The following is a 14,538-nucleotide window of genomic DNA, read 5'->3' as shown; positions in this document are numbered from 1 at the left end:
CTTAAATACCAGTATAATGATAATATTGACTCATTGAAGTGCAAGATATTGACTCTTACGTTGCTTCCGATGCTTGCTTTTAGGTGGCCTTCCGACATCAGATGCCAAAATTGCTTCTTTTAAGCTTGCTTCTTTCAGTTTGTGGAAAACTTGGGACTTTGAGTCCAAAATTGGGGGCTTGGAGTCCATTTTAGCTGTAGAGGAACCATTCCATGAATATAAGAAGCAAAATTCTTTGACACACCACTTACAATTTGATACTATTTCTATAAAACCTTCAAAAATCTCAGTTAAAACAATAATTTTTCTATCCATACAAGTTAATGATCATATAGACACGAGAAATCAAAAACAAAACTTTACTGAGGAATGGAACAAGAAGCATAAGGGAAGTGATAAATTGATGTGTCTATACTTATGTATATATAACAGAGCATATAAGCATTATATGTATGTTCCACATTACACGTTTCAAGTCTCCAGCCTCACCTAGAAAAAACATTCTCAGTCCAAAAGCTGTCAAAGATAATGACAGTAGTGCAGTGAGAAGTAACGACGATTCTGAAAGTCTCTGTTTAGTAAAACGACCAAACCTTCTATTTCGACGAAAGACCCGAGATCCATGATCAATGAAGAATTCACCATTGTTCCTATATTGCGCCATTGCAGAGCAAGTCCCACAATTCAGATGTGGACAGCGTCATCTGCAAAAATATTTCCATGTTTTCACTTTCACCACAAGAGGATGACAAGCAACTCAAAAACTAATCATCTCACCAGTGCATCACCATATCCAACTTCCAAACTGAAACATGTACAAGTCCCTATATGCTTATGTAATTAATGTTTATGCATGTATCAAATTTGACAGTCTTGACTACATAGACTCAAGTGCTCAAGTTAGAACAACCAATAGTTGGCAGACGGATGTATTCAGCATCACTACTATAATGATATTTTATAATCAATATTACCATATGAAGCTGAGGAAGTGTATTCCGTCATTCTACTCTATGAGTATGAAAGGCATGGCATTCATTGAAAATGCCACTTCCAAATAGGAAAGAAAATAAAGAGTGAAAGGGGTGCAATCACCCTTCAAAACTCATTATGGATTATCAATTGAGATAACAAACATGAAGATAAAGCATAGACATACGAACGACCTTCAGAAAGTGAACTGCATCACTTCTGGCCGCGAGTAAGGGAAAGAAAAAGTGAATTACAAAGTTCAGAAGGAGAAATGAAGAGATGGAAATGACATAGGAATCAATAAACCAGCAATGTTTCACAGAATATTTTCCAAAATGAGGTGTTTAAACACGAAAAAAAATCAAGTGCCAGCAAGACCATGCTAAGAGAAATCTAAAACTCCGTGTCTGGTAATACCTCATCGAAGAGCAGACCGGAGGCGGGATAATGATGGGGTGAGTGAAGGATCTAACATGGGTAATATACACCGACGGAATCTTCCTCACAAAGTAGGATAAATCAAGCAAAAGTGGGTAAATCTTTAGGCAGCCAAACTGGTGTGGTCCTTTACCAAGATCCGCACTGCACTGCTGATTCCCAAGCCTAGGCGTTTCGCAGACAGAATTGAGCAAAAGGTTTAATTTTTCATTTTTAATGACAATTTGGTTCACTTGCTTCAAGATCTTTGCTTTTGGACACCGACAGATAAAAGCTGCCTTAAACAGCGTTTTTGTGGGCACCCGGTGATTGCCGTAATGTCGCTACGATCAATGAAAATGATTATGCCTTCTGGTTTTGGCGTCGCGTACCCTTCAGCTATGTTATGTCGTCAAATCAAATCAAAAAGCGGATGCAACTTGTGTTAAAAACAAGCGCAAAAAAGAAGAAGAAGAAGAAGAAGAAGAAAATAAAAAAGGAAACATTCCGTTAGATGCTAATCGTCATCCCTATCAGACCGTCAGGGTTAGGCTCGTTATTAGCAGTTAAACATGAGTCTCCGAGTAACCCACTCGGCTTTTCTTTCATATCTTCCTGAGCCTTCCTTAGCAAGAGAAAACATTGGGCTTATGGCAATTAGTAGCGAGAAAATATATTTGGAAAAAATTGATTTATAACTATGATTTTAAGAATAAATTTGAAAAAAAAAATTCTGGGTGGAACTGAAAAGAAAAATTAAAACCACGGTTTTCTCCAAAAAAAAAAGAAAAAAGAAAAAAGGAAAATTCAAACACCCCTTATACATATCAAAATTAGTTATAAATCTAAGATCATGATTACAATCAATTATGAAGTCAACATTTTTATAAACTTTACTTTATCTAACGCTAACTCAAATTAAAACATGGTTGGTAGTCTCGTAATTAATTTTAATTAAAATATTATATACCAATATTACGCTTATTATTGTTAGGTTTTTAATAATTAGATAATCTCAAATTAGATCTTATTAATATAAAAAAAAAATCAAAGGAGTATCATGGGTATTTCGAATGGCTCAAAATATGGGAAGACTTGTTTTCATAAGTTAATAATAGTACATCCTTTCTTGATATTAAGAGTCGGTTGATTAATTTACGTAAATCAAACAAATTAGTTAAATTAGTTATTTGTAATAAATATGCATTATTTTTTTTAAAATATCTTTTTAATCAAATATATCAGTACAACAACTATAATGATTATTTAAAAAAAATATGAATATGAAAAATAAAATATATTAGTGTCTTATATTTAAAACAAAATTAAATATTAAATTAGTTTTTATATTAAAGACATAGTATATATTTATATGTTTTTGTATTACATGGAGCATAAAAAGTATTTTGGCCACGTCAACAAATAACCTTTTTTTGTTTCCTCCGCCTTCATGAGTCAAGGCGGAGGTTGAGTTATAATGCAGCTATAATTTGATAAAGTCCGAACAAATTTAGCTAATCTGAATCAGATTTACGTCATTATTATAATTAGAAATGATTTTCAAAAGTCTATCTTTTTTTTTGAGCAAATTCAAAAGTCTATCAATCAACTTATAGTTTAATAGTACAAAAACTTTTCAGTCAATAGAAAATTATGGGTTTGCTCTCATTTATTAATACTTGCCTCTTTAAATTTTTTTTTTTAAAAAGCCTCTACTCCACTAAAATATATTATAGAATTTGACATTTGATATATTATAATGCAGATTATTGAAATACTAGCTTCGGTCTTAATTATAAGAGCTAGTTGACTAATTTAAGAAGATTAAGAAAAAAATTAAGTTAGTTATTTGTAATAAATATGTATTATTTTTCCTAAAATATCCTTGCTAATCAAGTACTCCTCCGGTCCTTAATATAAGACCCATTTAACTAATTTGATTAGATTAAGTAAATTAGGTAAGTTAGTTAATTATAAGAAATATGACACATTTTTCTTAAAACACCACAATCATCTTTCTTAATACCTCATCTTCCTCTTTTACTTGATTATGGTTGAGAGAGTATCTATAGGGGTAATTTAGAGAAAATTGATAAATATGATAAATGGGTCTTATATTTAGGACCAAAACCAACTCAAGAATTGGGTCCTATATTAAGGACCGGAGGAGTATATTGGTTATAGCTACCATTGCTAAAAGGACTATCTTGAAAAAAAATACATAAATATGAGAGACAAAGTGAATTGAGATTTTATATTTAAAACTAAAATAAAAATTAAACAATGTATTATATTAATGATGGGAGGTAGTATTAAAGAGCCTCCTTGAAATTGCTGCTAATAATTGAACACCGGGGGAAAAAGACAACGTCCATGGCGTCAAATAAGATGTCTTAAATTAATTGCCATATGTTCACTTTTATTAATTATTTAATTTAATACTTATACCGTCATTAATATAAAATTTAATTATTAAGTTGACTTTTAGTCCTAGATAGTAGTATAAGATTTAGTTGTCATATTTATCATTTTTTTAAAATTATCTCTATTAATATTCTCTTAATTATAACCAAGTAGGGAAGAGAGGTAGAGAATTAAGAAAAATGATTATGATGTTTTAGGAAAAATATGTCATATTTATTATAATTAACTAATTTATTTAATTTTTTTAATATAATCAAATTAGTTAGGTAGGTTTTGCATTAAGAGTTGGAACTCGACGGAGTCGAATGATTAAAGGATGGGGTGGTTATGCTAAAAAAACAACAACAACAAAAATTGCGTGGGTTTATCGTCAATTATACAAAGTTAAGAAGCTTACATCCAACTTACCTAAAATTTAAGTGAGGTATACGTTTTCTAGGCTATAATTAAGTAAAGAGTACTTTTCTTTTCTTTTCTTTTTTTTTCTTTTTAGCAATTATGGCGGGGAAATAAAGCAGTTAAAGAATACATCAAATATAAACTTGATGCATAATAAAGTTTTTATTTTTATTTTATTATTTCATTATAATCGGTTCCATTAAAAATTGAAGAATTTCTTATTTAAAATATTTTTTTAAAATTTTATTCCATTTCGTTTATCAAATGAGCTGGGACTTTTAAAATAAACAAAGCAGTTAAAGTGAAACGCAAAGTCGAAAACGAAACGAAACGAAACGAAACGAGGCCGTATCATCGTCAAACTCAAATGCAAAACCCACCTGAGTCAGGGAACAAAAACAGGCATTACGCAGGCCACTGCGGTCGCCAGTCGCCTTTGCAAGAAGTGGCGGAACGATGGCTACGGAGCTTGAGGAGCTTATAGGCTTTCTGTCTTCTCCGTCACCTCAAGTAAAGTTTCTTACTTTCACTTTTTGCCTCTTCCCTGCGAAATTGTGGGAGTTCTACGACAAAACGCTTGGAAATTTTATTTTTTTATTTTTTATTTTTTCCAGTGTTCTTACATCACAATAATTTAGTTCCAGCACAATCAATTACGTGATAACCATTTGAATATAGTACTGGCTTCCTAGCCAAGTGGATTTGACTTGCACTAGCTTTCTTCAGGAGTGCACTCTGTAATCTGTGTTCAGCTTGAAACATCCTCCCGAGTCCTTTATTTATGTAACAATCCGCTGAATTTGATTGCAAACCAAACATTCGAACAGATGCGTTGAGCTACTCAAATGCGTACCTGGGAGGTGGATTCCTGTCTATCCTTGTTCCTGAGTCGAATAATCAAACTTCAAAAGATCCTTTTGTTAATAGTATCTTTATGATGGGAGTGACTTCATTTTGAACAGCTATGTCTTTGGTTATGTCACCTTATTGACATATTGTCCTGTTTGATTCACATGCAGCAACCTTCAAGATTTGGTGTATGTGAATATGTTACTACTGCAGGACAGGACTCTTTTTTTTTTTTTTTTATATTTAAATGGTGTCGAATTCTATTGAAGCATGCCTTTTTCACTTACAGATAACGAAGGTCGCTGTTGATATAGTTCGTGGACTAACTGGCTCTGATGATGGCTTGCAATCCTTGGCTAAATATGCGAAGACAGTGCTACCATCATTATCTCGACTCTTGGCTGGTCCGAAGGTGCTTCTGAAATCTACTTTCACGTCGGAAAAGAGAATCAATTTTACATGTATTGTTCTTAAATTTTTCGGCGTTTCCAAATCTGAATGCAAAAGAATGAAGAACTCAAACTGTTTCTTTAGTCCCAAAGAACTCAGTTAAATGCTTATACAAAACCATGAATTATTTTGGTGTTTCAAGATTGTTCATTTAGTCTCAGATATAGGAATAGATCAGATAACTAAATTTTTGGGAAATTTTTATGTTATTCTCCATGGGCAAATTCACAATTTGGGGTAGCATTTGTTCGAGGCGTAGTTATGTATTAACAGATTTGCTATGCCCTTCCAGGAGGTTTCTGAACCTTCAGCTGAAGCACTTGTTAATTTATCTCAAAACTCAAATCTAGCAGCAGAGATGGTTCAATTGGGAATGATCAAAACTGCGATGGATGTTTTATACAAGCCAGAGTGTATCATTACTCGCTTGCTTGTCATGCTTTTGGTTAATCTAACGCAGTTAGATGCTGGTAGTGCTTCCTTGCTCCAGGTTTGTTTTCTCATTGCAATCTGTGATCACTACGTATTTTTGTAATGTGACTTTAAAATTATTTTTTTTCAATCTGCGAATGTCATCTGTGCATGAGGTGACATCTGAAATGTTGGGGCATTACTATGTTATTAGAATTGGTGAAATGGCCACTGCTGTCATTATACAGAAGGTGGCATCCTTTTTTTCCCCCCTTTTTATTAATATTATGGAAATACCAATTATTGATTCTTGGCTGGTTGTCAGACTGGTGATGATAAGGTGCATGGACTATATGTGATGAAGCTTGTCAGGTCATTTTGTAGAACCACCCATGAAAGTCATGGTGCGTCCCTCCAAACTCAATGTGAATTTGACCTTCTGCAGAATTTATACAGAATTCTTTTGTCCGGATTTTTGAAATTCATTTGGCCAATTCACTAATAAGCAAAGGCAGAGAATCTCTGAAGTACAAGCCATAATCATCAAAGACGTGCCTAATCCTCCTATGCTACGTCCATAAATAAGAAATTGAAAAAAAAAAAAAAAACTACTTGCCTACCCATTAACAGAGAGTGGTTTCATGCCATGCATCCATTATGCCTAGTACATGATGTAACTGTTATGATTCTTCAGTTGTTCGCATACTGTTGCTCTGGTTCAATGATTTTTTCTGCTAATTTTTGATAGATGATCCTTTTGAACATGTTGGATCAATACTTGTTAATATCTCAAAGCAGCAAGCAGGAAGGAAGCTTCTGCTTGATTCAAAGAGAGGTCTCTTAAAGCAGATGATTAGACAATTTGATTCAAACAGCTTATTGAGAAAGAAAGGGGTATGTGCAGTAACTTACTGTACATTTGTGATTTTCAATCTCATGCGCTGCTAGCATAGCTTGATATTAGTTCGCGTTTGTTATAAAGTTTTTTGTTCCATCTTGCTCTATTTTCTTACATACTCTTGAAAGAAGTGACAAATCAATTTAGAGTTTGCCAAGTTATTTTGATTTTTCAATGGCTTGATGCTCAGTTAGTCATATAAAATCACATACTAATGCTGTTGTTTAGCATGGCATACATAAGAGAAGCTTATGGTTCCAAAACTAGTAATCTCTGAACTGAGTGAATGGAGTCAAACTGATTCATGTTCTTGATTGGCTCACGTTGAATGATGAATTATCTCTTTTATAGATTGTTGCGTGTTAATTATGCTCTCTCCGTAACCGCAGTATTGTTTGTCATGATTACTCTAACTTACTAAAACTCAACGGTTGACTGCATTTGGGCAGGGCTTTTGGCTCAACTGAGATTGTTGTTATGTTTGATTGCTTGCAGGTCTTTGGAACTTTACGCAACTGTTGTTTTGAAGCTGAAAGTCAGCTACAAAATTTACTTTTGATATCTGAGTTTCTCTGGCCAGCATTACTTCTTCCAGTGGCTGGCCATAAGGTTATATGCTGTACCTTCTCTGACCTTAAATTGTTGGCATTTCTAATTATTGCCAAATAAGATTCCTTCTGGCTAAGCCAAAGATTCTTAACTGCTTAAAAATGAATGAGCCTAATTCATTAATTTTTCCAGAATGGAAATAATTTTGCTTACCTGATATCTATCCATGGCCCTGTAATTCATTATAAGACATGAATTCTCTTTTGAAAGGCATGAAAGAGCTCAATCTTGTGAATATCTAGGGCCGTCATTGCTATCTAGAATGATAATATGTTTAATAAAGAAAAAAGGAAGAGAATGCTTTCTAAAGAATCTTGCCATAATAAAGTTAAAATTTCTTAAATCATGTGAAAAATATCCTTGCTAAGAGGGTGCCAGCCTGTTTTGCCGACTTGCAATCAGATTCAAGTGGTCTTTGTGTTAGTCTTCATATCCATGCCCCTCCCCACGTTTCAGGCATTATTCCGGAGCTATCTATGGTTTGGTTTACTTAGTTTGTGTCTTAGTCTCTTCCATTAACAAAGTAATTGTTTTGCAGTTATATAGTGAGCAAGACACATCAAAGATGCCACTTGAACTTGGGACTGCCCTCTCAATTGAGCGTGAACCAGTTACTGATGCTGAAATTCGTATTCAAGCATTGGAAGCCATATACTTGATTGTATTGCAGGTAAATTTGATACACACACGCGCACACATACCAAATGTAGGCTTGAACACTGTTGATACTGAACAGTCAACAGAGATTTGAATCTCAGTACTGTCTGTGGATTTAAAAGTCGGAAGCAAAAATCTTTAGTAGTTCCTTTTGCTGTAAGAAGGGAATATTTCTATCATATGCTTAGAGCCAGTATGTTAATGAACCTACTTATTTCGAATACCTCACCATGAAAACCTCTGGCTTCTCCCTCTTGGACAGGGTTTGAGCATTGGAGATTGTAAAAGTTGTATATTATATAATTTGCATGCCTGTAGGTAATCCTAGGGAAACCATTAGAAAGCAAGAGATAGGGATGCAATCTACATCACCCCATAGCACATATCACAGAGAAGGAGAGAGACGGAGTTTCTAAAGCTACTATGAGGCATGAGGGTGTGATAAAATTAAGATGTCGAAGAAAATCATACTAGTAATCCTTTTAAAGCTCCCATGTTAAATTATTAACGAGTAATAGTTTATAGTAATAAAATCTCCTCCTTGTGATATGAGACAAGCCTAGTACGGAAGGGTTCTAGGTTGAGATTTCTATCTAATAGGCTTTGATGTATTCCAACCTATCATGAAATACATACAATTAACCAGGGTCCAATACGTTTTGGGCTTAATATTCAATACAATAACTATTGACTTAAATATATAATTGTACCCTCAATTAATTAATGCTAACCCATGATTAATTGATTTATAAAATTTTCCGTTTCTGCACTTAGTTTTTGTGATGCTTTGATTATTTGTTATAGCTAGGATCTTCATATAGTAATGAAGATTCAATGCTGAAATGTATTATTCAATGGCCAAACTCCACGGATAGGCTCCAATGGAGAATTACAACAAGGAAAACGAAACCGAAATGCTCACAGCATTTCCCTAGAGCCTCACGGCCTCTCCTACTTCTCTAGTTCTCTCTCTCTCCTTTTTCATAACCCCTCTCTATCCCAACTTCCCCAATTATACTCATCCCTTCCCATAACTAACTTCTAGGAAAAACCCACAATTACCCTTATCACATAAAAAGCATTACACATCCGAATTGGGCTTTTTCCTTGTCTAACATACTTCAACTTGGGCCCATGCTCAACAATACCCCGCCCATCAAGCTTGACCTTGTCCTCAAGGTGAAAAGTGGGAAACTGTTGGTGAATGACATCATAATCCTCCCAAGTGCTATCGCAGTCGGCAAGGTTAACCCACTTAATAAGAAGTTCGAGTCGTCCATCAGTGAGTTTCCGATGCTTCAGCACAGATTCAGGATAAACCTGAAGTTCCAGGTCAGCCATTAATGTGGACGGAAAGGAATGGGAAATGAGGCCAGGGGTCAGTGACTTCTTGAGTTGCGAAATATGAAACACTGGATGAATTTTAGCTTCCGGGGGTAATTTTAGCTTATAAGCTACAGTGCCAATACGCTCCAGCACAGGAAAGGGACCATAGAACCGAGGAGTGAGCTTCTCATTAGGGCGAACAGCAAGGGAACGCTGCCTGTAAGGCTGTAGCTTCAGATAGACGTTATCACCAACATTGAAGTGGACGTCGCGCCGCTTTTTATCAGCATAGCGCTTCATATATTGTTGGGCCTGTTCTAAATTCCGCTTTAATTCATCCAGAATAGCATTACGGGCCTGAAGCTGTAAAGTAACAGCATCCACTGGAGATACAGCCTCCTGGAACCGAAACAAGGTTGGAGGGTCCTGGCCGTATAGCGCACGAAATGGGGACAAACCAGTGGAACGGTTGAAGTTAGTATTAAACCAGTACTCAGCCCAGCATAACCATTTTGCCCAAGTCTGAGGAGCATCACTACAAAAACAACGCAAATATGTCTCCAAACTCCTATTAACCACCTCGGTTTGACCATCACTTTGAGGATGGTAACTGGAGCTGTAATTCAATGATGTACCAGCAGCTTTAAATAGTGCTTTCCAGAAGTTACTCAGAAAAAGTTTATCTCTGTCCGAGACAATGGAACGTGGAAAACCATGAAGTCGAACTACTTCCTGAATAAACAAGTCAGCAACAGTTTGGGTGGTATAAGGATGATGAAGTGGTATAAAGTGTGCATACTTGGTAAAACGGTCAACCACCACAAAAATTGTGTCGTATCGCTGCGATTTGGGAAGCCCGGAAATGAAGTCCATTGAAATATCTGTCCACACCTGATCGGGAATCGGAAGGGGTTGTAGCAGCCCAGCAGGACTAAGTGCTAGATGTTTATTACGCTGGCAAATATCGCAGGCAGCCACATATTTCTGTACATCCCGACGCATGCCATCCCAATAGAAGAGTGCAGCCAATCTCTTGTAAGTTCGGAGGTACCCAGAATGCCCCCCAATCAGAGAATCATGAAACTCACGCAGCAACAGGGGAATTCGTGGAGAAGACTTAGGTAAGACTAAGCTGCCTTTAAAGAATAAGTGACCACCTTTGAGAGCATACCCTGAAATAGTCGGTTGACCAGTAGCCAGCTGCTGTATTATGCCAGCTAGAGTGTCGTCCTTTTGGACTTCAGAGTCCCAGGTATTCAGATCGTCTGACTGAGCCATAGTAATGGCATTGAGCCCCACGTGCTCCTGCTGTCGAGACAGGGCGTCAGCAGCAGAATTAGTCTTCCCTGGTTTGTACTGAATCTGAAAAGTGTACCCCATGAGTTTGGTCACCCACCCTTGCTGTGAGTCATCTAGAATTCGCTGTTCCAAGAGGAACTTAAGGGCTTTTTGATCTGTCCGCATAATAAATGGTCGACCCAAAAGATAATAGCGCCATTTCCTCACTGCAAAGACAATGGCCATTAGTTCTCTCTCATAAACAGAACAGGTTCTACGTCGAGCTGACAAAGAATGACTATAATAAGCAACTGGACGTCCAGACTGCATTAAAACCGCCCCTAATCTAGTGCCCGAGGCGTCGGTTTCCACAATGAAAGGCTGGGAAAAATCCGGTAGAGCTAATACTGGAGTTGAAGACATTGCTTGCTTCAGCTTATCAAACGCAAGCTGGGCCTCTGCAGTCCAGTGAAAGGCATTTTTCTTGAGGAGGTCAGTCAGGGGTGCAGCGATCAACCCATAATGGTGCACAAACCGACGGTAGTACCCTGTCAAGCCTAAGAACCCACGAAGACTCTTCAGGTTGGTGGGGGCCGGCCAGGACTGCATACTTGCTATTTTGGAAGGGTCTGCATGAACTCCATCCTTAGAAATAATGTGACCCAAATATTCCAATTTAGGTTGGGCAAAGACGCACTTCTTGACATTAATCACTAAGAGGTGTTGCCGTAATAGTTGCAGAGTCATACGCAAGTGCTGGAAATGGCTGTTGCGGTCACCACTGTATACTAGGATGTCATCGAAAAATACCAAGATGAATTTCCGTAGGTGCTGTCTGAAAATATCATTCATGAGTGATTGAAAGGTAGATGGGGCATTTTTCAAACCGAAAGGCATAACCATGAACTCATAGTGACCATCATGAGTACGAAAGGCTGTTTTATGTTCTTCCCCTGCTTTCATTCGTATCTGGTGGTAACCAGATTTTAAATCTAGTTTAGAAAAAATCTGAGCACCCCCTAATTCATCCAACAGCTCCTCAATAGCTGGAATGGGGAACTTGTCCTGAATGGTTACCTTATTCAAGGCCCTATAATCAACACAAAATCGCCAACTACCATCTTTTTTCTTTACCAGGAGTACTGGGCTAGAAAATGGGCTCTTACTAGGTCGGATAATTCCAGCTAGGAGCATCTCGTGCACCAACCGCTCAATTTCGGCCTTTTGGTAATGGGGGTACCTATAGGGACGAATATTAGGAGGAGTGGCGCCTGGCTGCAACTCAACCGTGTGATCAACTGTTCTAGGAGGTGGAAGTCCGGCCATAGGTGTTTGAACTTCAGGGAACTCCGCTAATACTGATTGAACCTCATCGTCCACAGGGGTGTATGTAATCTCTGTCATTTTTAATTCAGTAAACTCCACAAAGAACACCTCGTCATCATACCTGGTGGTTCTGTACAGAGAGTTGAAAGACATTGGAGTCTTGTGCAAAGTCGGATTGCCCTTGAGGCAAATCCATTCATCACCCAAATCAATCTTGAGTGTAGAGTGTTTCCAGCTAACTAGCACTTCACCGAGAGATGCTAACCAGTCTGCTCCCAGGATGATGTCTGACCCCCCAAGCTGAAAGGGATACAGGGAATGTATAATGTGGAGCCCTTGCACAAAGAAGGAGACATCACGACACACCCCACGACCTCTCACATTTCGAGAATCCCCCATCTGAACCGTAAAAGCAAAATGGGAATCCACCGGTAAAGATAGAGCCAGCACCAGCTCCTGGTGGATGAAACTATGTGTAGCGCCACAATCAATCAGGATTAATACCTCCTTCCCACCAAGAGACCCCAATAACTTAATCGTTTTGCCACCCGTGAACCCAGCCAATGCGTTAAGGGACAGGGACATAAGCTGTCCGGAATGCTTCTCGGCCTCCGAAGGAAGGTTTGATTCGGATAACTCCAGGTGAGCTGGTTCCAATGGTAGCTCGTCTTCTTCAGCGGGTTCCTCCGACATAATCAGCACCTGTAATTGCTTTTTCTTGCAACGATGGCCAGGGCGATACTTCTCGTCACATTTGAAGCATAACCCAAGTTCTCGCCGTCGTTCAATTTCCGCGTCGGTGTATTTTTTTGGGACCGATTTGGAAGTGTATGTAACTGGAATCGTGGTCTTCTTGCTATCATCGGTTGATTTGCTTTCTGCCGCTCGGGCTGTACTTAGTGTAGACGCTGCCGTGGACTGGCTAGGAGATGATTGAGGACTCAGGCGAGTGGACGAAACTCTAGGTCCTTGGAACCTGTCTTCGGCCCAGTGTCTAGGCGGCCCAGATGAGCGTGGGCTATAATATTGGGCCATCACACCGTTCCGTTCTTCCAACCGTAGAGCCATGTCCATATACGCAGTCAGGGAACCCAATTTCATCAAGCGTAGGTCCGCCTTGATCTCCATTTTCAAGCCATTCAGAAATGCAGCAACAAGAACCTCTTCTTGACAATTCCCCAAGGTTGCAGAGATTAATTCGAATCGCTCAATGTAATCGGCAACAGATTTGTCTTGGCGTAGAGCCATCAACATTTCATGAGCTGCCACATTGCAATGGATGAAATCTAAGTACCAAGTCGCGTTTCAGCTCAAGCCAAGTCGAAACAGGGGCCCGCACTTCTTTCCACTGGAACCAATTGAGTGCGCGTCCTTCCAGGCACAATACGCAGCATCCAGTTTCTCGGTTTCCACCACCCGATTAAATTTGAAGTAGCGTTCCACTTTAAAAATCCACCCAAGGGGGTCATCTCCTGAGAACAGAGGCATATCGAGCCTCCTAAAGCTGGAGCTGTCCGTCCCCTCACCCCCGCTACGTTCCTCGATCTCGATCCCGAGGCGTACCTGTTGTTTGGGTAGTCGAACCTCCGGCGGCATCACCACTTTTGCCCGCACGCCATTCACCTAGCAACTCGTTCAAGCAAGGAAGTTAAGGTAGCGACATCACACTTTACCGTCGTGATATCGGATTTGATAGACGACACTTCTCCACTCAAACGCTCAATGGAATGCTCGGTTCGGAGGACTCTAGAATCGACCTCATCAATCCTCGTTTCCATTCTGGTATTTACCATTCCCCAAGAAGGAACTGCTCTGATACCTTTAATGAAGATTCAATGCTGAAATGTATTATTCAATGGCCAAACTCCACGGATAGGCTCCAATGGAGAATTACAGCAAGGAAAACGAAACCGAAATGCTCACAGCATTTCCCTAGAGCCTCACGGCCTCTCCTACTTCTCTCTCTCTTTTTTCATATCCCCTCTCTATCCCAACTTCCCCAATTATACTCATCCCTTCCCATAACTAACTTCTAGAGGAAAACCCACAATTACCCTTATCACATAAAAGCATTACACATCCGAATTGGGCTTTTTCTTTGTCTAACATACTTCAACTTGGGCCCATGCTCAAATATAGCAGTAGGAAGATCAGTGTCTTCCCTCTCCATTGTTCTTGTATTCGCATTTGCTTGGTGTAAACAAGATTTAGCATGCTCATCAATTTTCTCTTGAATAAATGCTTGTCAATTTTTCTTGAATAAAATGTTAGCTAAACAAAACTTGCTGGCCACAAAAAAAAAAAAAAAAACTGATGAACATTCTCTTGGGAATGCGTCTGATATTTCCATGTCATAATGTGGATTCGTGGGTTTGGCATAAAGCTAGCAAAAGATTGCACATTTTTCTCCCTTTCTGGGCGCTACAGGCACGCCCTGATTGCCTCCGGAATGCTATTGTAATCTTGCAGGAGACAGGTCGAAGAGCGTTTGGTCTGTAAATGGACCAAGGATAATACAAGTT

General features: G+C 38.5%; 1 protein-coding gene and 1 long non-coding RNA gene across 2 annotated transcripts; one reads left to right on the top strand and one right to left on the bottom strand.

The window, feature by feature from the left end:
* Nucleotides 1-39: 39 nt before the first annotated feature.
* LOC114720602 (uncharacterized) lies at nucleotides 40-2,009 on the bottom strand. The gene is made up of 3 exons (XR_003737980.1): nucleotides 1,390-2,009; nucleotides 490-704; nucleotides 40-194 (listed from the first exon to the last, which is right to left on the bottom strand). It is a non-coding gene; the product is annotated as an uncharacterized LOC114720602 (long non-coding RNA).
* Nucleotides 2,010-4,627: 2,618 nt separating this feature from the next.
* Nucleotides 4,628-14,515, top strand: LOC114720603 (protein HGH1 homolog). Its single transcript, XM_028906260.1, has 9 exons — nucleotides 4,628-4,722; nucleotides 5,232-5,249; nucleotides 5,351-5,473; nucleotides 5,804-6,001; nucleotides 6,248-6,326; nucleotides 6,671-6,816; nucleotides 7,316-7,429; nucleotides 7,968-8,099; nucleotides 14,486-14,515. The coding sequence occupies exons 1-9, from the start codon at nucleotides 4,669-4,671 to the stop codon at nucleotides 14,513-14,515; spliced, it is 894 nt and encodes a 297-aa protein (XP_028762093.1). The 5' UTR covers nucleotides 4,628-4,668.
* Nucleotides 14,516-14,538: the final 23 nt, after the last annotated feature.

This window comes from Neltuma alba, unplaced genomic scaffold (genome assembly GCF_004799145.2).
Source record: "Neltuma alba isolate B1F8T4 unplaced genomic scaffold, ASM479914v2 tig00011991_pilon, whole genome shotgun sequence".
In the NCBI taxonomy this organism is placed as follows: Eukaryota; Viridiplantae; Streptophyta; class Magnoliopsida; order Fabales; family Fabaceae; genus Neltuma; species Neltuma alba.
The sequence above is the reverse complement of the archived record's forward strand: the minus strand, read 5'-3'. Positions and strand labels throughout refer to the sequence as shown.

Bases quoted from the DNA above. Each gene is read 5' to 3' on its own strand.
- LOC114720603 (XM_028906260.1), top strand. From the start codon at position 4,669: ATGGCTACGGAGCTTGAGGAGCTTATAGGCTTTCTGTCTTCTCCGTCA. The intron at 6,002-6,247 runs GTTTGTTTTCTC...GCTGGTTGTCAG, and splicing joins GTAGTGCTTCCTTGCTCCAG to ACTGGTGATGATAAGGTGCA. The intron at 8,100-14,485 runs GTAAATTTGATA...GTAATCTTGCAG, and splicing joins TATACTTGATTGTATTGCAG to GAGACAGGTCGAAGAGCGTT.